Source organism: Dendropsophus ebraccatus, chromosome 1, assembly GCF_027789765.1.
Source record: "Dendropsophus ebraccatus isolate aDenEbr1 chromosome 1, aDenEbr1.pat, whole genome shotgun sequence".
Taxonomy (NCBI): domain Eukaryota; kingdom Metazoa; phylum Chordata; class Amphibia; order Anura; family Hylidae; genus Dendropsophus; species Dendropsophus ebraccatus.
Window position 1 is genome coordinate 217,219,252 of NC_091454.1, and position 26,264 is coordinate 217,245,515.

General features: G+C 43.3%; 1 protein-coding gene across 1 annotated transcript in view; it reads left to right on the plus strand.

Moving 5' to 3' along the window:
* Positions 1-10,603, plus strand: part of LOC138769742 (mucin-17-like) — a 37,362-nt gene extending 26,759 nt beyond the window's left edge. The window contains exons 6-10 of the mRNA XM_069948393.1: positions 4,119-4,270; positions 6,483-6,542; positions 6,624-6,792; positions 9,105-9,266; positions 10,364-10,603. Of these exons, the coding sequence (XP_069804494.1) occupies positions 4,119-4,270; positions 6,483-6,542; positions 6,624-6,792; positions 9,105-9,266; positions 10,364-10,487 (667 nt within the window). The 3' untranslated portion in view covers positions 10,488-10,603. The remainder of the gene's footprint in view (positions 1-4,118; positions 4,271-6,482; positions 6,543-6,623; positions 6,793-9,104; positions 9,267-10,363) is intronic.
* Positions 10,604-26,264: the final 15,661 nt, after the last annotated feature.

Genomic DNA, 26,264 nt, shown 5'->3' on the forward strand with positions numbered 1-26,264 from the left:
AGAGCTGGTTTTGGGCTTATTTTTTGCGGGAAGATCTGTAGTTTCTATTGATACCAAGTTTTACATATATATGACTTTTTGATCTCTTTCATGACGTCTTTTCTAAAGCGGATTGATAATATAATTATTGATATAGTTTTATAGATTGGGTCGTTACGGACGTGGCAATACCAAATATGTATAGGATTTGTGTTTTTGATCTGTTTTATGTAACGGTTAATTGTGTATAGGAAATGTAATGCATTTTTATTATGGGGGCTGGAAAGGTGTTTTGTGTGCTTGGTGCACTTTTTTTTACTTTTACACTAGTGCACATTACTGTACATTAGTGTAATATTAATCCGTGATCATTGATCACTGATACAATACACTGCATCCAATAGAAAGGAAAAATGATCCAGCTTAATTCAGTAAAAGTAGTTTGTGAACTATCTAAATGCTAACAGTTATAATCTAAGATTTACTTTTGATTTACAGAGTACTAGTATAGCATTTCTAGATTTACAGTTGACAGGAGAGGCGGGGAGTGCCATTATTACTGCCACACATCGCAAGCCAATTTCGGGCAATACAATTTTGAGGGCCGATATTGTAGTAATCATCCTCCCCATACAATTCGTGCCATACCCATTGGTGAATGCACAAGGTTAAAAAGGAACTGCTCTAATAACAACACATACATGAAAGAGGTCTCTGACTTAGAGAATAGACTAAAAGAAAGAGGATACACTTATCAACATTGTAACAAAGCAAAACAAATAGTCACACAAAAACGAAGACAAACGCTAGTTTCACAACAAAAGAAAACACGTACGGATAACATGACAATTAAATCAGTACTGTCTATGACATATAATCCATTATTCAACAAAGTGAAAACCATTATTAGGCTATGTTCACACTGCGTATATGTCCGGCCGCATATTTCCGCGGCCGGACATATACCCGTTAAACTCCGGCCGGGGATTTACATAAGTTGCGGCCGGCTACGTACGGAGCGCAAACTTACGCCAGGAGTCTACTTACGCTTCCCGAGCGCCCTATGTAGCGATCTGACAGCGGTCTTTTACTTGGAAATCTTCGCCTAGCCCTGGACACCCCACAGAACCTTTTGGATCGGCTTGCAAGCTGCAAAAAAGAAGAAATCACCACTCCGTACGGGACCACATGTTACGCTACGGGCGTAAGTTACGGCATTTTCGTCCTTAAACAACGATCGGGCTCTTTTTTTACGGTGGCGCGTACGATCCTGGCGTAAGTTCTTACGTAGTGTGAACTGTGCGGCCGTACTTCCTATACTTCCCATTGTACGCAAACTACGTAAGTCTCCGGCCGCTTATTCACGGAACGCGCTACGTCCGGAGACTTACGTAGTGTGAACATAGCCTTACAGGCGTTTGTACACATTGAAGGAGGACCCTAAATTAGCTACTATCCTATTGGATGGTTGTCACATAGTCCCCAAAAAAGCCCGGACACTGGGGGATATGTTATCCCCTAGTTTAGTGACCAGCAATACAAAAAGGGGAGCCACATGGTTACAGCCAATAGGATTTTTTAAATGTGGCAGACATCCCTGCAGAACATGTAACTTTGTGAAACCATGTAAAACATTCTGCAGTACAGAGGGCAATAAGAACTATGAAATAAAACAACACATAGATTGCGACACTACAAATGTAGTCTACGTAATAGAATGCAAATGTTGCAATAAAAAATGTGTGGGATGTACTACCCGGAAACTAAAAATTAGAGCACTAGAGCACATTAATGATGTCACAGGTAATCTGACAAGACAGAAATCAGGAGCATCACTCCATTTTATACAAAATCACCAAGGGTCAGTGAAAGACTTTGTTATTTACGGCATAGAGAAGGTAACTCCAAAAGCCAGAGGTGGTGACACAACAAAACGTTTGAGGGACAGAGAAGCCTATCGGCAATATATGCTCAAAACTAGCATGCCTGCGGGCCTCAATATCCGTAAAGAGTTATTGTTTCACTACTGATATTTATCTTATTTAGCATTATGTATGCCGCAATTGCGATGTTTGGGGGTAATGTTGCTATAGTTGCCTAATTATATATATTTCATTATTTTATGGTATGATCTGACACAGCAATATCTAATGATAGTGTCAGTATCTTCTAAATAAGATGGGAGAACAGTATGAGTTCAGGTCCATAATAGATCCATTTGTTATAATAGAGAAATTGTCACTTTATAGGATTTTTCATATTTTTCATATATGTCATAGTTCAGACTAGTGTTATAAACATTGTGCGTTTTCTATGCGTTTTCCTATCATTTGCTGCACAACCATGTTTCATCGTGTGTATACAAGTATATAATTGTGGAAATTAATAATACCATTATCAGTAGTAGCATACATGTGTTTTTAGCCTTTTGTATTGTTTAAGGCTAGGTTCACACTACGTAAGCTTCCGGCCGTAGTGCGCTCCGTGAATATGCGGCCAGAAACTTACGTAGTTAGCGTACAATGCAAAGTATACGATCCCGGCTGCACAGTTCACACTTCGTATGAATGTACGCCGGGATCGTATACGGCGCCATAAGAAATTAAGCAGACCATTGTTTCCGGCCGGAAGGCTTGTAACTTACGCCCGCAGCGTATCTCGCGGCTCCGTACGAAGTGGTGATTTCTTCATTTTTCCACTCTTCTATGCCGATCCAAAAGGTTCTGTGGGGTGTCCGGGGCTAGGTGAAGATTTCCAAGTAAAAGACCGCTGTCAGATCGCTTCGTAGGGGGCTCGGGAAGCGTAAGTAGACTACGGGCGTACGTTCGCAATGCGTACGCGTTGCGTACACATTGCGTACGCATCCGCCCGCACATCGAATATTCACACGCCCGTTGTTTCAGCCGCACATGTACGGCGCCGTACGAAATGCGTACAGATTCATACGTAGTGTGAACATAGCCTTATAGTGTATTGTATAGTATATGTTCTGGCATAGGGATTGTTTGGTAAATCACTAGTTAAGCAGGATCCCCCTGGGTATTGCACACTTGCAATTAGTGAATTCACCTGTAACATGTGCATTTATACCCAGTGAGGATAGAAGGCTGTAGTCTGTGAGCAAGGGCGCTTGTGTCCGAAACATGTCATCATAGACTGAGAAGTGTGTAGCACGATGGTGTATTATGTCCTGAATTTTAAAGAATTCCAATAAAGCGCAAGTACTGATTTTACTGAATTAAGCTGGATCATTTTTCCTTTCTATTGGATGTCGCAGCACATAAGCGAAGGTGGATCCGAGCGAATCAGTGAAGGAGTGGGTGAGCTGACACTTTTGAACTTTTTTATACAATACACTGCACACTGTTGTAGTGCAGTGTACATATCCGCAGCAGAATTTCATTCCACTGCGGATATGTAAGCTGGCCCCTTTAACCCCCCCCCCCCCTTAAAAAATTTAAGTAGAGATGAGAGAAGTGAATCTGGCGAATCAAGATTCACTGCAAGTCGCACTGTCAATACCAGCTAATCATCAAGGAAATTCACAAAAAAAAAAAAGGCCGCCATATACTGTCTGGAGCGTCACTGGGCAGGAGAAAGGGTTTAACCATAATCCCTAGTTCCCGTCCAATCAGCTGCAGGCTTTAACAAATTCGCCCTTCTGTAACAGTCCCAGTATTGTAGCTACTATAGTCTTGGCTGTTTTGATTAAATTTGTTAAGATTTGATTTGCGAATCTTAATGCGTTTGACCGAAAATTTGTGAAGCTCGCGAAAGGAATTTCCGTCTGCTTCGCTCATCTCTACATTTAAGCATTGTCTAATAACAGAAAGCATGCGTATCAAGTATATAAACACAATACATAGCAGTTTGCTAATATCCGATAAAGTTTAAACCATTAGAAGTAAGAAATACGCGGTATACACTGACACAGCAGTATAAAGACCAGTGAGAAAGGCTACGTATATGCTTTGAACTGTTATATAGGAAATTAATTGGAGAAACCAATTATTACTCTATGTACTGGTGCAATAACATGGAGAATACATCAAATTACATTGTACTATGACTGGATATTGGGCAGCGAGCTCCATAGGTTGTGTCATCCATAAACAAAGTGTTTTCCATTGCTTTGGCAGGGCGGGGAGCATCATAGTGGACCATAAAGTGATTGTGGAGGTTGAAATAAAAGAAAATTTGAACATAGAGACCGAATATGCACAAATCCTGGAGAAAGTCAAACAAACAGTGGAAACGGTAAAGGAAAATGCAAAGGACTGCAACGGCAATGGTGAGTACATCAAAGTCTTCCTCACTGTGGCTAAACTCCTAAAGAGGTTCTGTTCTCCTACCTATATTCATATTCAAAAAATCTGACTACTCGATCTGTGTGAAACCAACTTACGGACATTAACAACCCTTTCTTCACCAAATCCTTCAAACTGCTGGGTATTACTGAAACGTGGGTACAACCAGCTGACGTTGCCTGCCCTAATGCTCTAACCTATGGCGGGCTTCTCCTCTCCCATACCCCCAGACCTGAAAACAAGCATGGTGGGGAAGTTGGTGTACCTTTCCTCTGAAGCTGCTACACTCATTATGGATGATTTTCAACATTCCCATTGAAAGTCTTTCCATCTGTTTCTCAGTTTATTCCTTTAAAGGAAAAGGCCGGGCACTGACTTTTTTCCCCAAAAAACTTCTGGGGAGATGGGTGAACAAAAGAACAAGCACTTACCTCCCTGGCTCCAGCTCTGGGGGTCTGCTGTCCTCTGTTCAGTTCCCAGCCGCTTCCTGGTCTACAGAAGGGACTTGGGATGTGACATTTCAAGTCCGTTCAGCCAGTCAGTGGCCGGAACGAGGCCCCTCCTCTGCTGCTGACTGGCTTAGTGGGCCTGACACATCTCATCATAGGTCTCCACTCACTGGAGATCAGGAACCGGAGGACAGCAGATGCCAGCGCTGGAGCCAGGGAGGTGCATATTGTTTTGTTCACCCACTTCCTCCCCGGCGGTTTTGAAAAAAAAGTATCTGCCCGGACTTCTCCTTTAACCTACTCTTTCCTTGGCCTCACAACTCACTGATTCCCCTACACAAAAGCATGAAAACACCCCGGTCCCGGTCTTCTCTAAACTCTGTTTTGTCTCTAACTTTGCCAATGATCCTTCCCACCTCTCTGACCATAACCTTCTCTCTCGAAAATTCTCATACTCCTCTGGACACTCTGATGGTATACACATAGAGAAATCTGCATGCCACCAACACCCAACAACTTCTAAATCAAATGACTATAACATCCTTAAAACAACCCTTAAAAAAGAAGCAACCCTGAAATCAATCTTTCCTCTTCATCCCTCTCAGCTTTTGAACCTGTAATGGAGTATGAAGTCTTCAGGTCCTCTGCTCCCCTCTCCACCTGCTCTAGTGACCCTATTCCCTCACACCTCCTCCAGTCTCTTTCCCCAGCTGTCACTATTCACCTAAGGCTGGGTTCACACTGCCTTTTTGCAATCCGTTTTTTCCATCCGTTTTTGCAAAAAAATGATGGAAAAAAAAACGGATGCATTTGTGTGCATCCGTTTTGATCCATTTTTCCATTGACTTCCATTGTAAAAAAAAAACGGATCTGTTTTTTTTGACGGACACAAAAACGTAGATCCGTAACGTTGAAAAAAATTGATCCGTTTTGATCCTTGTTTTTTACAATGGAAGTCAATGGAAAAACGGATCAAATTGGATGCACACTAATGCATCTGTTTTTCATCCATTTTTTGCAAAAAACGGATTGCAAAAACGCAGTGTGAACCCAGCCTAACAAAAATATACAATCTCTCTCATTCCTGTGGGATCTTACCCTCTTCCCTCAAATGTTCCATCATAACCATATTACTAAAAAATAAAACATCTCTGGACCCATCCTGTGCAGCCAGCTGACCTATTGACAGCTAAAGGCCAGGCAGCTACTCTGAGCTTTGAACTCTGAGTCACTGCTGGCAGCCAGGTTGTTAGGAACACACTGCTATCTACCACAGTCTTTTTGATGGGATCCTAGTCTGTTTCTGATTTATACAATTGGGTTAATCTGTAATGATGTTGGAAGGCCTGAGGAGTTCTGAGTATATATATATATATATATATATATATATTATTTTTTTTTTTTTTTTTTTTTATATATATATAATATATATATATCTCAAGGTTAAAATTTTAATTTAAGAAAAATTCTGCCTGTCTATAGCAGAAACTGGAGGGAGCTGTGCCTATTGCATGCAGAAGTTAAATTTAATTCAAGATGTAAGCAGTTTTAACCCGTCTTCAACAAGCTCCACCTAGAGGTGAATGCAGACATCTGGGGATTTTCATGTTGCTCTATGGTCATTTGAAGAGAAGCAATACAAAATAAGAACTCCATCTCCTATGAAATCCAAATATATCTGGTATCTGTTTTGGCAATAGCAAAATACTGCATTTTACTAATCTCCTTTTTGTGCTTATTCTCACAGATACGTTTTGTTTTAATACAACGTATGGAAATGTCACAGAGCTGGAAAGACCAAATATTGGTAAGGATATAATGCCTTTTACTTTGGACTCTTTGCTGCTTTTTCATTTTATTGTAAAATTTTTTGTGTTGCTTCTTTCAGACAACTTTTGTGACAAAAGAATTGATGGAAATCTTCGAAAATATTTCACTCAAATGATCACTTCTGAAGGGCTGACCTGCATCTCTCACTGTGATACGTTATCCCCGGCATACGAAACCTGTAACAGTGGCCGATGTGTGATACAGGATGTGACAGGTCCACAGTGCTTGTGAGTGTGCAGCCGACATCATAGACGTTGTAGTATACTATGATCTCATACTATGGGTCTCATACCCAGCTCTGACGACAGAGTCGAGACCGATGCAGAGCCAGGCTGGGCCAGACATGAACCAGGAGGCCGGGCTGAGATAAACAGAGAAGGATTGCGTCACCTGGGGGAAATAAATATCAGTGCACTGGGGGCGCCGGGCCCATCTCTAGTGCACCAATCGGCCTAATTTACATATTTATAACGGCAAAAATATTGGAACAGGGGGGTTTACTGAACCAGAGGAATCAGAACTGCAGCACAACCCCATCCCCTCGCCTCTATACAAACTATGTACAATTTTTACACCCATACCACAGTTAGGTCACCCATAGTTCGCTCACCTATAGTAGTTAGGCCTCTTACATCGCCCTTATATACTATATTCAAATATACTAATATGGTATATAACCTATGCTGGACATCCCGGCAGCCTCTTTTTTTTATGCTGCTTTAAAGGCGTTATCCAGTGCTACAAAAACATGGCCACTTTCCCCCTACTGTTGTCTCCAGTTTGGGTGGAGTTTTGAAACCCAGTTCCATTGAAGTAAATGGAGCTTAATTGCAAACCGCAGCTGAACTGGAGACAACAGTAGGGGGAAAAGTGGCCATGTTTTTGTAGCGCTGCATAACCCCTTTAACTATGTGCACATCTTAGGGCCCGTTCACAGTACAGTACAGCAAAGCCGAATCCCTCCTGCTATGTCTTTGCCTCCTGCTATTCTTTGAGCGGAGAGGTGCGGAGAGCGATTGTTACATCCCGGAATATAGGAGTGTAAGTAGTCCTCTATATTATATTGTAACCTCAGTAATCCTCTCTATCCATTATCATGACCCATTTGCAGGCTTGAGTTATGGTCATTAATTGTATTTTTGCAAAACGTTGAAAAATTATCTTTATTTTGGGGATGGGAGAGGTTGTAGGTGGCAGAGTCTCTGCACTGCCATTAAGACGGAATCCACTAGAGCACATGGACATCGTAGGGGAGTCTATCAGACCTGCTCCTTGGAATGGCTGCTTAGTAATGCGACGTTTTCGCCGGCTGCTGTAGGACAATGTCTGCCTGTATGAGGTTTGTCCGCAAAGAATCCTCTATGGTATGAATTCTGTTCGACACGTTTAATCAGGATTTTCATTTCTGGAGGTCATTGCATTGAGATGCCCACCATATGCTAGAGCAAAGATGCATTTTGATGTATACTAACTCGACCAAGGGCAAAGGCAAAACTATGACTGAAACACACTAATATCAACCACGTAGTACAGTCACTCTTTATGCACCATTTACAAGTTCATGTGGTCAATTTCATAACCAACCTCCCCCCCCCCCCCCCCCTACAATAATCATAGACAACAATCCTTACACTAGTTACTTACATTCTATCTCACATAACATCTGGTCTTAGTAAGGAGGTCATCTTCTCGAAGAGGTACCACAGTACAATTTCCGAATAGTGGCCTCTGCCTGGTTGCTTTATGGGGTGTCCCTTTAATTCTTCTTTATTTGTCAGTAATAGTAGTGCGAACTTTACAAGATATACCAAAAATTCCAACGCTGGCTCTCAACACTGAAGATCAATCCAGTTCACCAACTAGCAATGACCCCACCAGTTATTGCCATATACCTTATTTTTAAGAAATTTTATAAGGGTATATTCACACGAACGGGCTCGCAGCGAGATTCTCGCTGCGAACCTGGCAGGTCCTGGGAGTTCCCACACACTACATACTTGCTGCGGTCTGAACGACCGCAGCGAGCATGTAATTCTGCCGCCCTTAACCCCTTCTGCTCCCGCCCGCTGCACGGGTCCGGTGTCCTGCTCTCCCATCCGGCCAATCAGTGGCTGCGGCTGGGCAACACACTGATTGGCCGGGCGGGTGAGCAGGACGTCGGACCCGTGCAGCGAAGAGAGGTAATGTATGCTTACAGCGGGGGAGCCGGGCGGGAGCAGAAGGGGTTAAGGGCGGCAGAATTACATGCTCGCTGCGGTCGTTCAGACTGCCAGGACCTGCCGTCTGCGAGCCCGTTCATGTGAATATACCCTAAACCTAACTTATTGGGGAGGGGGGTGTATCTAAAAGTCCTGACACTAGTCTTACAATGTTGCATTTAGAGTCAAAAATTAGAGAAAGTTCTTGCCACTCAGGAACCCAAGATGTGACTGTGTTCATATACGTAGATCTTGTCCTCACAAGCTCATTCTCTGCTTTACCTTCATTGATAATAGCCATAGGCACAACTGCTAACATGTCCTCCCATATCTCCATATAGTTGTCCAAGAACGGATCTGTACATGTACACAGGTTCTAGGTGCACAGGGAGAATACTAAAAGCAGGACTGTACGGAGGCATCGGAGCCGCCATTGCTGTCGTTGCAATTATTATCGCCACTTTGGGCTTCATCTTATGTAATAGAGAGAAGAAGAGAAAGCGGTGAGTTCTGCTAGGGATTCTCTTAGTATTCTAATTTACCTTTCCATTTACATCAATGATAACTACTGTGTAAGTCAAGTGAAAAAAAGAAGCGGCTACTGTTTATGGTCCTTCATTTTCCTCATCTTTTCCAGATCTAGAACATCTAGATATAATTGATTCTGTCACTGTATATTGCCCATAATCCTTCATGTCTTTAGTTAAATGGAAAATCCATATAATCATAGCTTCAAATGTTAAAGGGGACCTGAGACCAAGAGAATGCTACCTAATCTCTCACCATCATGTTATAGAGCAGAAAGAGCTGAGCGGATTGATATATAACTTTGTAGAAAAAGATTCAGTATAACTTGTTATTTGTTTATGGAAATTCCTGATCTTTCTGCGGTAAGGAGTCCAGTGGGCGGGGTCACTCAATGGACTGGACTCCTTAGCGTTGAATCATCAGAGATGTCACTCAATAAATTACAAGTTATACTGAATCTTTTCCCATAAAGATATATATATATCAATCCGTTCAGCTCGTTCTGCTCTATAACATGATGCCGATAGCTTAGGTAGCATTTTAATGGTGACAGCTTCCCTTTAAAGGGGTTATCCAGGTGTAGAAAAATATGGCTGCTTTCTTCCACAGTCAGTACCATTGATGTCCACAATTCCAGTCTGGTTTTGCAGCTCGGTTCCATTAAAGTGAATGGATCTGAATTGTAGCTGTGTTTTTCTAATCCTGGATAACTCCTGTAAAGAGCATATATCATTCACATATCATCTATGTATTTCCATATTTTAACTGGGTCATGTGATCCCTAGCTAACATTGCTGGATTCAATCATTATAAATATTTGATAACTTTTGTACATGATTGAAATCAATAGGAAAGTATAGGAAATTTCACAAATGATCACTAAATATATTATTAATTTATTATACTATTATTCATAACTCACATAGTATATATTATTGTTATTGTTATTATTATTATTATTATTATTATTATTATTATTATTATTATTATTATTATGCCAGCAAGTATACAATGACTTTATGGCTTTAATCTGGTTGACCCCTTGTTTTTCCATCTTTTGGGACATTTACAGCAACAATGACAATGATAAATGGTACCGAGATGGTGATGAAAAATGGGACATTGATCGTGGAATTAAAAACCGAAACTTGCACGGAGAAGATTATGAAGACTTTGGGTATACTACAATGCCATAATATAATAACTTTATTGTGGTATAATGGTAGTATGAGGAGAAAACGTCCAGAGCGACAAATCTTGTGAAATCCAAAAACGGCAGAATTCCGCAGTGCTCAGTGTTCTGCAGAGAGTGAGTGAGAGGGCACGCGCACGTACGCTTCCTCCCCTCACCGCTCAAAGAAGTGACATGTCACCTCTTCGAGCGGAGAGTGACAAAAACGGACGCGCGTGCCCTCTCATTCACTCATTGCAGAACACTGAGCACTGCGGAATTCTGCCGTTTTTGCTTAGTGTGAACTGGGCCTTACAACTTGAGGCTATATTCACACTACGTATATTTGAGGCTGTATAGCAACCAAAACAAGGAGTGGATTGAAAACACAGAAAGGATCTGTTCACATAATGTTGTAATTGAGTGGATGGCCGCCATTTAATGGCAAATATTTGCTGTTATTTTAAAACAACGGCTGTTGCATTGAAATAATGGCCGTTATTTATCATTATATGGCGGCCATCTACTCAATTACAACATTATGTGAACAGATCCTTTCTGTGTTTTCAATCCACTCCTGATTTTGGTTGCTATGAGGATCTGACATGAGGACCAAATACAGCCTCAAATATACATAGTGTGAACCCAGCCTGAAGCAGCAAGAAATCACACACACAGACAACGGCATCTGATTAGTTTCAATAAATAAACTTTATGCTGCATTTACACGGAACGATTATCGTTCAATTTTTTTGTGCTAATCGCATTTTAGCGATAATGGGCTCGTGTAAACACAGTGAACGATCAAGCAACGAGCGAAAAATCATTCATTTTGATCTTACCACATGTTCTCAAATCGTGGTTGGTCATTTGCTAAAAATTTGCAGAACGCTTAGGGTGAATCGTAAACAGTCTTTCCAAGATTCACCCTATGTGTGAGATAAGCTTAAGCGATCTTAAAAACGATCGCAATAACGATTTTGTTAATGAATTTTCTAACGATTTATTCGTCCATACGCTGATCGCTATAAAAACCAAACCGTTGCTTCGGAAATCAATAAACGATTGATTGGGCAAATTATCGCTTTGTGTAAACGCACCATTACTCATAGCACCTGTGTCATTGTTCTATCATGTGACATTTTAAAGACCGGGTGGGGTCATGTGATCTCCACATTTGTTACAAATAAATAGAAATCAATAAAAAGTACAAATACAAAAACACATGTGTGTGTGATTCTTATACTATCTGAAGAGTATAGAAGACATGCCAACATATATAGAAATCTCAGAGTATTCCCTAAACAAATAAGGGGCTACTGAAAGAGAGGCTTATACACTCCATGGCTATGTTCACACATCGTCAAAAAAGAGAAAAAGTGGCCATCTTTTCTATTTAAAGTGACTCTGTACCCACAATCCACCCCCCCCAAACCACTTGTACCTTCGGATAGCTGCTTTTAATCCAAGATCTGTCCTAGGGTCCGTTCAGCAGGTGATGCAGTTATTGTCCTAAAAAACAACTTTTAAACTTGCAGCCCTGTGCCAAACAGGAGTATCTGTGCCCTAACTTTGCACCACCCCTCCGTCCCTCCTCATCATTAGAAATGCTCCAGGCAGATTGCCTCCTATTCCCCACCTGTGTCAGCACGGCACATGGGCTGGATCGTAAAGCACCTGTGCAATGTTCAGCATGGAGAAAATGTTACAATGGCATTCCTAATGAGGGTGAGGAGGAGGGACGGAGGGGTGGTGCAAAGTTAGGGCACAGATACTCCCGTTTGGCACAGGGCTTCAAGTTTAAAAGTTGTTTAGGACAATAACTGCATCACCTGCCGAACGGACCCCAGGACAGATATTGGATTTAAAGCAGCTATCCGAAGGTACAAGTGGTTTGGGGGGGGGGGGGGGGGGACAGATTGTGGGTACAGAGTCGCTTTAAAAAGACATCTGTTATTTTCAGATTTTTTACTTCAATCCAATGCACACAATGTATAAAATGACGGATGTTACAAGCGGGGCCGTCAAAATAATGATCATGACAATTATTTTCAGACATCTTTTGCAAACAGCGGACGTTATTTTTTAGTTCACACGCAGTTTTTTTTTTCTTCACCGTCCTTTCACCGTTTTTTCTATTAAATTCAATGGACTTTTCAATTAAAGACAAAGGGCAATTAGCCCCCCGAAACTAGAATAATGTACAAACAGCTGTCACTGCACTGACTGGCGGCCAGACAGCTAAATGATAGACGTCATTTTCAACTTAAAATGACGGACGTAATTTTTTCTTTTCAAAAACAGAGAGAAAAAAAACAGTGTGTGTGCAAAGCCTATAAATATACAGCTATAAAAGCCTATCTCCCCCTCCTCTTCCCTCTCACCTCCCTCCCCCTTCCTTTCCCTTCTATTATCTCCTCCACCCTTTTCATATCTTTTGCTTACTTGGCCCTCGGCCCTCTCGGACACTGACATATATACGAATCCACTGTTTACAGCTCAAGCAGTTATTGTTTGCTTCTATGCTCAGCATATGTTATATGTATTTCCAATGCACACCTACTCAGGAGGCCTTTTGTTGTTCCTGTTCAAAAATGTAATAACATTTAAAATAATAAAAAAAAGCTATAAAGTGAAATACACACGCAAAAGTGTCGGAATTCTGCGGCGGAATGCCGTCGACCATCCTGTCATAATGACAGCCTATGGGAGACTCGCACACCTCCTCTCTCCTGGCTGAAGAATGAACATGTCCATCATTAGTCATATTAGTCATTATGACAGGATGGTTCTAATAAATGTAGAAAAAAAAGTATTTGGCATCACCGTGAGTGTAGTGACGCTGGCAATAACATTATTACATAACTAAACCTGCACAGCGACCGTAGAAAATGTCAGAGAAATACAAATGTTGCCATTGGGGGGGGGGGGGGGGGGAGGGGTTAATTGGGGGATTTTTCACAAGAAAATCATAAAGATTTCGGCTAAAATGTATCAATTTACCACTACCCTTAAAGTGTCGCTGTTGTTTTATTTTATTTATTTATTTATTTTTTTGCAGAAATCAATAGTACAGGCGATTTAAAAAAAACAAACGTTGGAATTGGGTTTATTAGGCAAATATGCCATTATCTGCATTCAAAAAGCCTTTCCCCAGGACCCCCCCCCCCTCCCCCTCTCTCTCATCCACTGTTCATTATCAGGAAATCTCGGCTCTTTTACATCAGTCGGGCCCTGTGTAACCTATGGAGAGGAGAGTAGGGAGATTAGTCGCCAGCAGAGAACAAAGGATTACACAGCGGGAGCTATGTGAAAGACGGTATTCAGAGGTCAGAGAGGTCAGTGGTGACATCAGAGAAGATAGCCTGGTGATGTAGCTGTAAATTAACTCTTTGTTGTCCTGTTTTGGTGCCTCCTCTCTCCCCTCTCCATAGAATACCATGAAGACAGGGGGGGAGCTTCAGACTGCTTTTTCATGATAAAAATGCATTTTTCGGCTAATAAACCCCCGGATACAAAGTTTCTTAAAATCGCCTGTACTATTGATTTCTGCAAAAAAAAATTAAACGACAGTGATACTTTAACCCTTTGAGGACCAGGCCCAAAATGACCCAGTGGACCGCGCAAATTTTGATCTTAGTGTTTCCGTTTTTCCCTCCTCCCCTTCTAAGAGCTCTAGCACTCTCAGTTTTTTATCTACAGGCCATGTAAGGGCTTATTTGTTACAGGAATAGTTGTACTTTGTAATGGCGTCATTCATTTTACCATAACATGTATGATGGAATTCCAAATATATTATTTATGAAGATATAAATTGATGAAATCGCAAAAAAGAATGCAATATGGTAACGTTTGGGGGGTTCCTGTGTCTACGTTATGCACTATATGGTAACAGCGACATGACACTATTATTCTATAGGTCAGTCCGAACACAACCATATGCAGGTTTACACAGATTCTCTAATGTTATATATTTTTTTTAAATGAAATCCTTTTTTTTGGCAATTAATTATAAATAAAATGTGACTATTGTGACGCTTATAACGGTTTTATTTTTTCACCTACGGGGCTGTATGGGGTGTCATTTTTTCCGCCATGATCTCTAGTTTTTATTAATACCATATTTGTGAAGATCGGACGTTTTGATCACTTTTTATTAATTTTTTTATATATATAATGTAACATAAAATCGGTAATCTGCGCACTTTTTCCCCTCTTTTCGTGTACGCCGTTTACCGGTCACAATGACGCTTGTTATATTTTAATAGATCGGACAATTACGCACGCTACGGTATATTATATGTTTATCTATTTATTTATTTTTATATGTTTTATTTATATAATGGGAAAGGGGGGTGATTTCAACTTTTATTGGGGGAGGGGTTTTGGGGTAGTGTATTAGTGTTTTTAACTTTTTTTTTTTTACACATTTGAAGTCCCTTTGGGGGACTTGTACATAGATTAGTTTGATTTTTACACTGATGAATGCTATGCCATAGGCACAGCATTGATCAGTGTTATCGGCGCTCTGCTCATTGAGCCTGCCTGTGCAGGCTTAGAGTAGCAGAGCGCCGATCGGACCGCATGGAGACAGGTAAGAGACCTCCAGCAGTCCGTTATACCGATCGGGACCCCCGCAGTCACACTGCGGGGGTCCCGATCGGTAAGTGACAGGGGACTCCCCCTGTCACTTACACTTAAACGCCGCGGTCGCGCCGTGATCGCGGCGTTTAAGGGGTTAATGACACGCGGCAGCGCGATCGCTGCAGCGTGTCATTGCCGGTGAGGTCCCGGCTGCTCACTGCAGCCGGCCCCCACCTCCTATGAAGCGCGCACCGCTCCGGAGCGCGCTTCATAGCGGGAATAACACCCGTGACGTAAGGTTACGTCATGGGTCGTCTGGGGACAGACTTCCATGACGTAACCCTACGTCCAGGGTCGTCTAGGGGTTAAGTACAATATGTAAAAAACAATCTCAGAAATGCATGGATAAGTTAAAGCATCACTGAGCTATAACCACATGAGCTCTGGTCTTTAAAGGGGTATTCCAAGATAAATTAACTTGTCCCCTATCCTGGAAGAGAGTAAGAGATCACAGGGGTAGACCCCCGGCAATCTCGATATCAACCCCCTGTTTCTGTGTTAGAAATAGAGTGGCGGGTACGGCACATGAACCGTGGCTCTTTTCATTCCTATTCCTAACACTTTAGACGGCTCTCTCAAGAACCTATTCTGTGAACAAGTTAATTATTCTTGGAATACCCCTTTAAGGGCAAAATAAGCCCAGTCCTGAAGGGAATATATGCCTCCTTCGGTTGTGTAAATATACTCCAGTAGTATAGTATACTAGTATTCTCCATTATGATCTGTATGGTTTTTAAGGATAGATGTGCGGGCTGTGGCTGCTGGAGAGGATGATAGCAGGGGGACACTGAGGGACACTGAGCATCCCTCTGCCATCATCCTCTCCAGCAGCCCCAGCCCGCACAGCTCTGGGAGTCGGGTCTTAACATCACCATGTTATCCAGGAAGTGACATCACCATGTTATCCAGGAAGTGACATCGCAAGGTTATCCAGGAAGTGACATCACCATGTTATCCAGGAAGTGACATCACCATGTTATCCAGGAAGTGACATCACCATGTTATCCAGGAAGTGACATCGCCAGGTTATCCAGGAAGTGACATCATCATGTTATCTAGGAAGTGAAGTCTTGATGCAGTAGTAAGTGCAGGGAAAAAGCACTTTATAAGCATTTCTCGTAATTAGTGTATATTGGGGATTTGTATAACTTTTGGGGGGCAATACAATACTTTAATAAAAATTTTCACCGGAATTCTCCTTTAATGTTTCTCAGGGGTTGATGTTTTCTATAGGATGTCTTAGAAATAAGGGTCTGCTTTATTCCCCAGTAACTCTTATTAGCTATCTGATATTTAAAGGGAACCTGTCACCCCCCGTTTCGGGGTGACAGGCTCCCGACCCGTGCTACAGCCCCCTATACTCCCACTTCTGGATCTGGTCGGGTCACAGAGATCTCAGCCGCTGCAGCCCGGTGCGCGCGCTGAGAGATGAGTCACGGGGGGGTGACAGGTCCTCTTTAACGTCTTGTAGGAGCCATATAGTGTACATTTACTTGACTTGTGCACACCTGTAGTGGTCAGTATGGTGTAAGCTCATTTATTGATCAAAAGAAGGAAAGCATCTAATATGGCATCTCTAAATCAGAATAAAGGGTTTGACTGCAGTCCCCTATACAGTCAGGTGGTCAGGAGTCCTATTGTGCAGGAAATACTTGGAAGGGGATACACCCAGTGTCGGACTGGAGTACGTGAGGTCCGCCAGAGATAACTACCCTTAAAAAACACATTTGAGCATATACACTAAGGCTGGGTTTACACTGCATTTGTATTACGTTTAACCTCTTCATGTTAAGTCATGTGTCGGACAAAGGAGTATGACTGGACTGGGGCTCAAGAGCTGTTGGTAGTGACTGACATCAGAGATCACTTTGATGCCAGGCATTTAAAGGGCCATATTGTTTGTGCCAGGGTGCAGGTGTATATGTGCTGTTATATACAGATGAATTGGACCAGACATAACTAAGCTTTAATGGGATCAATAACTTAAGGAGAACTCTGGTGAAAAATAATTACTTTTAAATCAATTGGTGTCAAAAATTTTGTAAATGATTTGTAAATTACTTTTATTTAAAAATTACTAGTCTTCCAGTTCTTATCAGCTGCTGTATGTCCTGCAGGAAGTGGTGTATTCTTTCCAGTCTGACACAGTGCTCTCTACTGCCTCCTCTGTCCATGTCAGGAACTGTCCAGAGTAGTGGCAAATCCCCACTGAAAACCTCTCCTGCTTTCCTACTTTCTGGCACCACTTTATTTGAAAGAAAAAAATGTTTTGGTGAACTCTCTATTTTCTGTGGGTCAGGCTGGTGGTCACATGACGCAGGTACAGTAATAAAATGCATGTATACAACTGTGCTGAAACAAAACACATGGCACTGTATGACTATAGGTATGTTGCTTCCAGCAAAGTCCACTTTTCTACCTGGATCCTTTACTTTAGACAAACTCAGCTCTGCTGCATCAGTCTACGCATCTATCACTAGCGACCTTTAACCTGTTGTAAAAGCCTGGGAATGGAAAGAGCGCTGTGCACTGAACAGAACAGACTAATGATATGCACCTAAATATGCACTGCTAACTATAATGTAATGGCTGCTGTGTATAATAATAAGTACACGGTCCAACGTCCGAGACTTTTATAACATCACTAATCACATTATAAAAATATCAAGTGGTGCGATCATAACAGGACCATAAAAGCCTCACAGCAATGAAGGATCTGCACTGTAACAAGAGCACAGATTACGACTATTAGAATCACAAAGAAAAGCATAAAAAATAATAATAAAATGAAAATAAATGTGGATTTGTTGTCTAGTTTTTGCTTGTTTGTTTTTTTTCTGTTTAGATCCAAAGACTGAAAGAAGTTCTTTTTTTTCTAATCTGTTTCTATTTTCTCATTGTATTTTTTTTTTGTATATTAAGGGGCTCTTACTTAGCAACATTTATATGCAAAAGAGGAGCCCACGGAGCCTCATTGAAGAGTCTCAAAACACAGGACTAGCCAGATATCCCTCCAGGAAGGACCCGGCCAAGGGGTGGTTTTTGTGGTTTCCCTACAGGAGCCACCCCTTGGCTGGGTCCTTCCCGGAGGGATATCTGGATAGTCCTGTGTTTTGAGACTCTTCAATGAGGCTCCACGGGCTCTTCTTTTGCATATTCATGTTTCCCAGGGGGCAATGCACCTAGGACTTCACTGCATTGAGCGCTTTCACTAGCAGCCGGCAGTGTTGTCATTTGGCTGGTCTCCCTGAGTTCAGAAATCTGTTTCTCTTATTAGCAACATTTAGTGATATGATTTCCAGCAAACCCAGAAAAACAGACACAATGAATATCTGCAGATCCTATTCTTTGTATGGGGCACATTTGTGAGCATGCTCTGTGACCTATGCAAAGGGGAGGAGGAGGCTGAGTTGCTATTGTCTTTACTGCTATCAGCAGGTGCATCGCTTTCAGATTTTTACATGAATAGACCGACACCGTCATGGGGATGCTGGTGCCTCGGCCCTTTTTTTTTTTAAACTGCAGCGCAGATCCTGACACATCGCCGGTCTATTCTCGGTCTGAAGCACTGTAGTGGGTTCCTTCGTTCCGTGTGGCGAAACCCATCTCCATTGATTCTGTTTTGTGTGTACATACTCTTTTTGTGTACAAAAAAAAAGACGCATTTTGATCCTTTTTTAAAATTTTATAGTGGATGTCAATGGAAAAACAGATCGAAACAAAAATGCATCAATTTTTCTACATAAAAAAAAACTGATTGCAAAAACGCAGTGTGAACCCAGCCTAACCTGTAAATAATCTATTCCTGGAAAGCTGGATTATAAATTAAAACCTGGATATTAACCCCTTAAGGACAGAGCCTGAAATGGCCTTAATGACAGAGACAAATTTTATGAATATGACCAGTGTCACTTTATTCATTATTAACTTCGGGATGCTTTTACCTATCCGAACGATTCTGAGATTGTTTTCTCGAGACATATTGTACTTTACATTTCTGGTAAATTGGAGTCGATACTCATAACGAATCTTTATGAAAAAAACCCAAATAATGTGAAAAAATGCATTTTTCCAACTTTGAAACTTTTTTGCTTATACAGAAAGTGGTTATACCACATAAATTATATATTAAATAGCATTAGCAACATGTCTACTTTATGTTGGCAGCATTTATTAAACGATCTTTCATTTTTTTTTAGACAATAGGAAGCTTAAAACATTAGCAGCAATTTTCCAAATTTTCAGTAAAATTTCAAAATCAGATATTTTAGGGACCTGTTCAGGTTTATGTGTATTTGAGGGGCCTGTATGTTAGAAAGCCCCACAAAGCACCCTATTTCAGAAACTGCACCCCCAACACTCTGCAAAAGCACATCCAGAAAGTGTTTTAACCCTTTAGGGGAGTCACAGAAATAAAAGCCAAGTGTGTAAGAAATTAGAAAATTTTCTATGCAGAGATTTTATTGTAATCCAATATCTTTCATAATGATAAACCTATTACCAGAGAAATGCACCCCAATATTGATCGCTCCGTTTCTGCAGTTTATAGAAATACCCCATATGTGGCCCTATTGCACTATTTGACGCAACCACAAGCCTCAGATATAAAGGAGTGCCTAGTGAATTTCAATGGCTCCGTTATATTTGGTCATTTTTGACTGTACCACTTCAGGTTGGCAGAGGCTCTGGGGTGCCAAAACCTAAAAAACACCCCTAAAGGGACACCATTTAGAAAACTACACCCCTCAAGGAATGTAACAAGGGGTGCAGTGAGCATTTGGACCTCACAGGTGCTTCACAGATTTTCCGAACAATATGGCGTGAAAAAAGAAAAATTTATTTTTTACACTAAAACGTTGTTCTAGCCTTCAATTTTTCATTTTCTTAAAGGGATAAGAGGAAAAGAAAGACACAAAATGTGTAGCGCAGTTTCTCCCGAGTACGAAAATACCCCACATGTGGCGATACAGTGCCAAGGGGGCGCAGGACAAGCCTCCAAAGGGAAGGAACGCCAATTGGCTTTTGGAAGCTGGATTTCACTGGAAAGGATTTCAAGGGCCATGTCGCATTTACAGAGCCCTCGTGCTGCCAAAACACTGGAAACCCCCCACAAGTGACCCCATTCTGGAAACTACACCCCTCAAGGAATCTAACAAGGGGTGCAGTGAGCATATGGACCCCACTGGTGACGGGCACAAATGTGGAACAATGTGACCTGAAAGGGAAATTTTTCATTTTTTCACTTTCATGGCACAAATGTGCCCGTCATCAAGGGGTCCATATCCTCACTGCACCCCTTGTTAGATTCCTTGAGGGGTGCAGTTTCCAGAATGGGGTCACTTGTGGGGGGTTTCCAGTGTTTTGGCAGCACGAGGGCTCTGTAAATGCGACATGGCGTTCATCATCCATTCTAGCCAAATCCAACCTCCAAAATCCAAATGGCGCTCCTTCCCTTCGGAGGCTTGCCCTGCGCCCACATGGCCCTTTATGTCCACATGTGGGGTATTTACGGACGCAGGGGAAATTGCTCTACACATTTTGTTTTTTTTCCCCTCTTTTAACCTCTTGTGAAAATGATAAATTCAAGGCTAAACCAACATTATAGTGTAAAAAATGTAATATTTCATTTTCACGCCACATTGTTCCACATTTGTGCCCGTCACTAGTGGGGTCCATATGCTCACTACACCCCTTGTTACATTCCCTGAGGGGTGTAGTTTCCATAATGGGGCTCACTTGTGGGGAGTTTCAACTGTCTTGGCAACACAGAGGCCTTTTGAATGCAACATGGCCCCTCGAAATCCATTCCATCCAAATCCAGCCTTCAAAAACCAAATGGCGCTCCTTCCCGTCGGAGGCTTACCATGCACCCGCATGGCGCTTTATGTCCACATGTGGGGTATTTCCGTACACATTTAGCGTTTTTTTTTATCTTTTAGCCCCTTGTGAAAATGAAAAAATCATGACAAGATTAATGATTTAGAGCAAAAATTTTACAAAAATTACACTAAATGTTGGTCTAGCCTTGATTTTTTCCATTTCCACAAGGGGTTAAAAAAGAAAATGAACAAAAAACATGTAGGGTAGTGTCCCCTGAGTACGAAAATGCCCCACATGTGGGCATAATGTGCCATATGGGCACAGGGCAAGCCACCAAAGGGACAGAGCGCCATTTAGAGGCTGGAATGGAGGATGGAGGCCATGTCGCATTTACAAAGCTCCTGTGCTGCCAGGACAGTAGAAACCCCCGACAAGTGACCCCATTCTGGAAACTACACCCCATAAGGAATCTAACAAGGGGTGCAGTGAGCATATGGACCCCACTGGTGACGGGCACTTACGTAGAACATGTGCTGAGAAAATAAAAAATACAATTTTTTTCATTTTCACGTCCCAAATGTGGCCGTCACCAGGGGGCCATATCCCTGCTGCCCCCCTTGTTAGATTCCTTATCGGGTATAATTTCCAGAATGGGGTCACTTGTGGGGGGTTTCTACTGTCCTGGCCGCACAGAGGCTTTGTAATTGCATCATGGCATCCTCTAACGGGAATGGCGGCCATACCTACTTAGCTGGGGAAAAAGGGACAATTCTAATTTATTTGGGGGTATTAGGCCAATTATTAGTTTATAAGGTTGAAAATGACAGGTGTCCATCAAATTCAACCTGTGTTGATCCAGAGGAAGGCAAAAAACCCTCGTGAGGCAGACGACAGTAGCCTCATCACAGGGGAAAAATTCCTTCCCGACTCCATAATGGCGATCAGAATAATCGCTGGATCAACGTGACCCCTGAAATAGGAATAAGGGACAGAATTTAGATAATGTAGAACCCAGATGACGTGTGGTGCGCCTTGGAGCGATCCAGTATGCAGAGGCCGGGGTGATCAGGACAGGTGTCACACTGGAAAATGGTGTCCTTCCTGATCCCCCTGTTACGCCACACTCTACACTTCTTCTGGGGTCTCCCGTTCTCCAGTGTGGGGGACGTCACCTGGAAAATGTTGTCCTGGTGCGATACGGGGTCCTTCATATCCAGAAGCGCTGGGTCCGCTCCATGGCTGCTAAATATTAGGGCTCTATTACTGCTTCTGATATGTTCGGATCGTGCCACAAGCTACAGGGCAGCGAGGGACCGGAAGAGGGGGCGCTGGTATAAAAGTTATCCCCGTACAGGTGGTGACCTTTATCCAGCAGTGGGAAGATCAGTTCCCGAACGATCTTCCCACTTGTTCCGAGGATGGGGGGGGGGGCATCTGGGGGCTGGATTCGGGTGTCCCTTCCTACATACACTCTAAGGGTACGTGCACACTGCGGAATCGCGACAGATAACCCTTCGTGCATTCCGAAGTTGGCACCCGCCGGCGGAGTGATGCAGGCACACGTCTCCACACGTGTCATAGACTCCATTCTATGCACGGGCGGATTCCGCTCTCCGTCCAACATATTCATTCTTTGGATGGACGATGGAATCCGCCTGTGCATAGAATGGAGTCTATGACACGGGTGGAGACGCGCGCCCGCATGAGTCCGCCGGCGGGTGCCAGCTGCGGAATGCACAAAGGGTTATCCTTCGCCATTCCGCAGTGTGCTCGTACCCTAAATCTGTAAGAGTACCCAGAGGTACTCTCACAGAGTTTGGAGAATTTCACACCATACCGTCATCTCTTATTGGGACGGTACTGGCGGAAAAGAAGTGTCTGGGAGGCAGCGTACGCTACGCTACCCCCAGACACGTCACTGGATGATGAGGATGAATGGAGGAAAGAAGGATCCCCCCATTCATCCTCACTGGCTGTTTCGGTGTCGGAGGCAATAATAGCGTATGCGTCCGACACCGAAAACACCCCATCTTTATACGGGGACTAGTATATGGGGTATGTAGTGGTGTAGTGTCAAACTTTATTCAATGTAGTGTGGTGTAATGTAGTGTTTTTTACGTGTTTTTTTTTTACAGTAAGTATAAAAAAAAAACAACGGCAACAAAGGCTTTGCTGATAAATGCCGCACTTATGTGCGGCACTTATCAGCAGACCGTGGCAGTAGGATATAGAAAAAAAACACCCTACGCCAAAAAGGAGGAGTTGCTGATTAGCAGCGCACTTTCGTGCGATGCTGATCAACACTCAGCGGCGATAGGGTGCGGAAAATAGAAAAAAAAAAATTTGGAAAAAAAAAAAAAACTTTTTCTACATTCTGAATTTCCCTGTAGCTGCTGATAAGTGTATTACACATATCAGCCGCTAGGGGGCAGCAGAGCGCAAAATCCGGAAAAAGACAAGGCTGGAGTCGAAACTAGCCGAAAAAAGACGACGGGGACCGCCGGAAAGAGCCAAAGACCGAAGGAGAAGATGGAGGACGCCGCGAACCCGGAAGACGCCGATCAGGACCCCGAGACAGGTGAGTAATGTACAAATACCTGCTCTGGACCCCCAGAGCAGGTATTTACTATTTTGGGGGACACTGATCGCCGTGCCACCGGCCCGTTCACGGCGATCGGGCCGGTGGCACCGTGACCACCATTACTTTTTACAGTAATGGCGGTCGGTGCCGTCCTCAGACAGCACCGACCGCCATTTTTTTCCGGGTCACCGGATCACCGATGACCCGGAAAGGTTCCGATCGCCGCTATTGGCTCATCTGAATTGATCAGCCAATAGCTGCGATCGTAAGCACGGGGGGTGTTAACCACCCCCCGTGCCGAGAAGCTAAGATGGCTGCTATGATTTATAGCAGGCCATCTTCCCCGATCGCTACGTGCGAACACGCGGCGATCGGGGAAACATCGGGCGTAAATTTACGCCCTGATGCGCTAAGTACCAGGGCGCGAGGGCGTAAATTTACGCCCGATGTCGTTAAGGGGTTAATATAGTTTAAAAAGACAGGGACTTTACCTCTTATCCCAACCCTGTTGCTTCTCGTGTGTTCTGTTCCGGATCTTTCTGTACAGTCCTAGTGGATGGAGAAGGGGAATAGTCAGAAGACCTAAAATACAGCAAGGAAAATGGAGATCATTGCAGACATGTCCAACAGATAACAGATAAGACATCAACAGACAGATAAGACATCAACATGGACTTCGAGAGGAAATCTACTGTCACTTGCTGTAACCTCTTAATCGACCCGGATCAAAGATCAATTGCACCAATCATTTTTATGAATGACGTGTGTAGTTCTGATACAGAGCTCCAAATCTCCATCATAAACACAAGTTCTGTTTATGTGTAGACATTGCTAGGGGAACTAGGATAGGATCCTTCTACGTACAGATGTATAATTGATTATATTGGAGTAGTCTCATCTAACAAGGTTATCCCCTCACTACTTGGCAATGTTTAGAAGCCCCATAGAGAACCATTGCTGGCCGCCCATGCCCAGTGTGCTCCATCCATTCGGGGGACATGATCAGTGGGGGCTTTTAACACTCAGACCTCCACTGATTCTGTGGATAGAGGATAAAATTACAAATTGGGAATTACTGCCTTTAACCTATCTAGCGAGGTATTACTTCTGCTAGTTGCCAGCAGTCAAAATTTATCAGGCACTCTAAATCTACAGAGGAGGTGGAAAATGGAGACCAGACCTCTGTAAAGATATACTGTATGCGTTAAGGACACCGAAGAAAGGATGGTCTCTCAGGAACAAAGTCCCACAAGCCCACCTGTCCCATGTTGTCTGCCTCAGCTGTAGGTTCCCCATTACTCGCATGGCGCATCAATATGCAGAAACCTGGCCACAGAAACAATACAAACTTGCAGCCAAAACAGCAATAATGTTTAGCCTGCACCAGATGGAAACAAGGCGAAGATGGAGAAGGTGGGGAGCTATGCCTCTGAGTAAGGAAACAGGGCCGCTTCTGCCATGAGGCGGAATGAGGATTCCACCTCAGGCCACAGATTCTGGGGTCCCTGAGGGGGCGGCAACTTCGGCCCAACCCTGGCCGTTCTATGTTTTCTGCTAAGCTGCTGCCTAGCTGCTCTTCCATCACAGTCTGTACTCAGAATAAACTAACCTGCTGCCTGGCTCCTCCCCCTGCACAGTGTTTTTTCACAGGCTAAGCTGCTACCTAGCTCCTTCCCCTGCACAGTGTCTTCTCGGACAGGTTAAGCTGCTGCCTGGCTCCACCACTTGCACAGTGTCTTTTCACAGGCTAAGGCTGGGTTCACACTGCGTTTTTGCAATCCGTTTTTTTCATCCGTTTTTTTTTCAAAAAAACGGATGAAAAACGGATGCATTTGTGTGCATCCGTTTTGATCCGTTTTTCCATTGACTTCTATTGTAAAAAAATGGATCAAAATGGATCCGTTTTTTTTAACGGACACAAAAATAGTGTCAGCTACGTTTTTGCGTCCGTAAAAAAAAACGGATCTGTTTTGATCCGTTCTTTTTACAATGGAAGTCAATGGAAAAATGGATCAAAGTGGATGCACACAAATGCATCCATTTTTTTCATCCGTTTTTTGCAAAAAAAACAGATTGCAGAAACGCAGTGTAAACCCAGCCTAAGCTGCTGCCTGACTCCTCCCCCTGCACAGTGTCTTCTTGGGTAGGCTAAGCTGCTGCCTGGTTCCTCCCCTGCACAGTGTCTTCTTGGGTGGGCAAAGCTGCTGCCTGGCTCCTCCCCCTGCACAGTGTCTTCGACAGGCTAAGCTGCTGCCTGGCTCCTTCCCCTGCACAGTGTCTTCTCTCATAGGCTAAGCTGCTGCCTGGCTCCTGCCCCGGCACATCGTCTTGTCAGACAGGCTAAGCTTCTGCCTGGCTCCTCCCCCTGCACAGTGTCTTCTCAGACAGGCTAAGCTGCTGCCTGGCTCCTCCCCCTGCACAGTGTCTTTTCCGACAGGCTAAGCTGCTGCCTGGCTCCTCCCCCTGCACAGTGTCTTCTCGGACAGGATAAGCTGCTGCCTAGCTCCTTCCCCTGCACAGTGTCTTCTCATACAGGCTAAGCTGCTGCTGCCTAGCTCCTTCCCCTGCACAGTGTCTTTTCCGACAGGCTAAGCTGCTGCTGCCTAGCTCCTTCCCCTGCACAGTGTCTTCTCATACAGGCTAAGCTGCTGCCTGGCTCCTCCCCCTGCACAGTGTCTTCTCATACAGGCTAAGCTGCTGCCTAGCTCCTTCCCCTGCACAGTGTCTTCTCAGACAGGCTAAGCTGCTGCCTGGCTC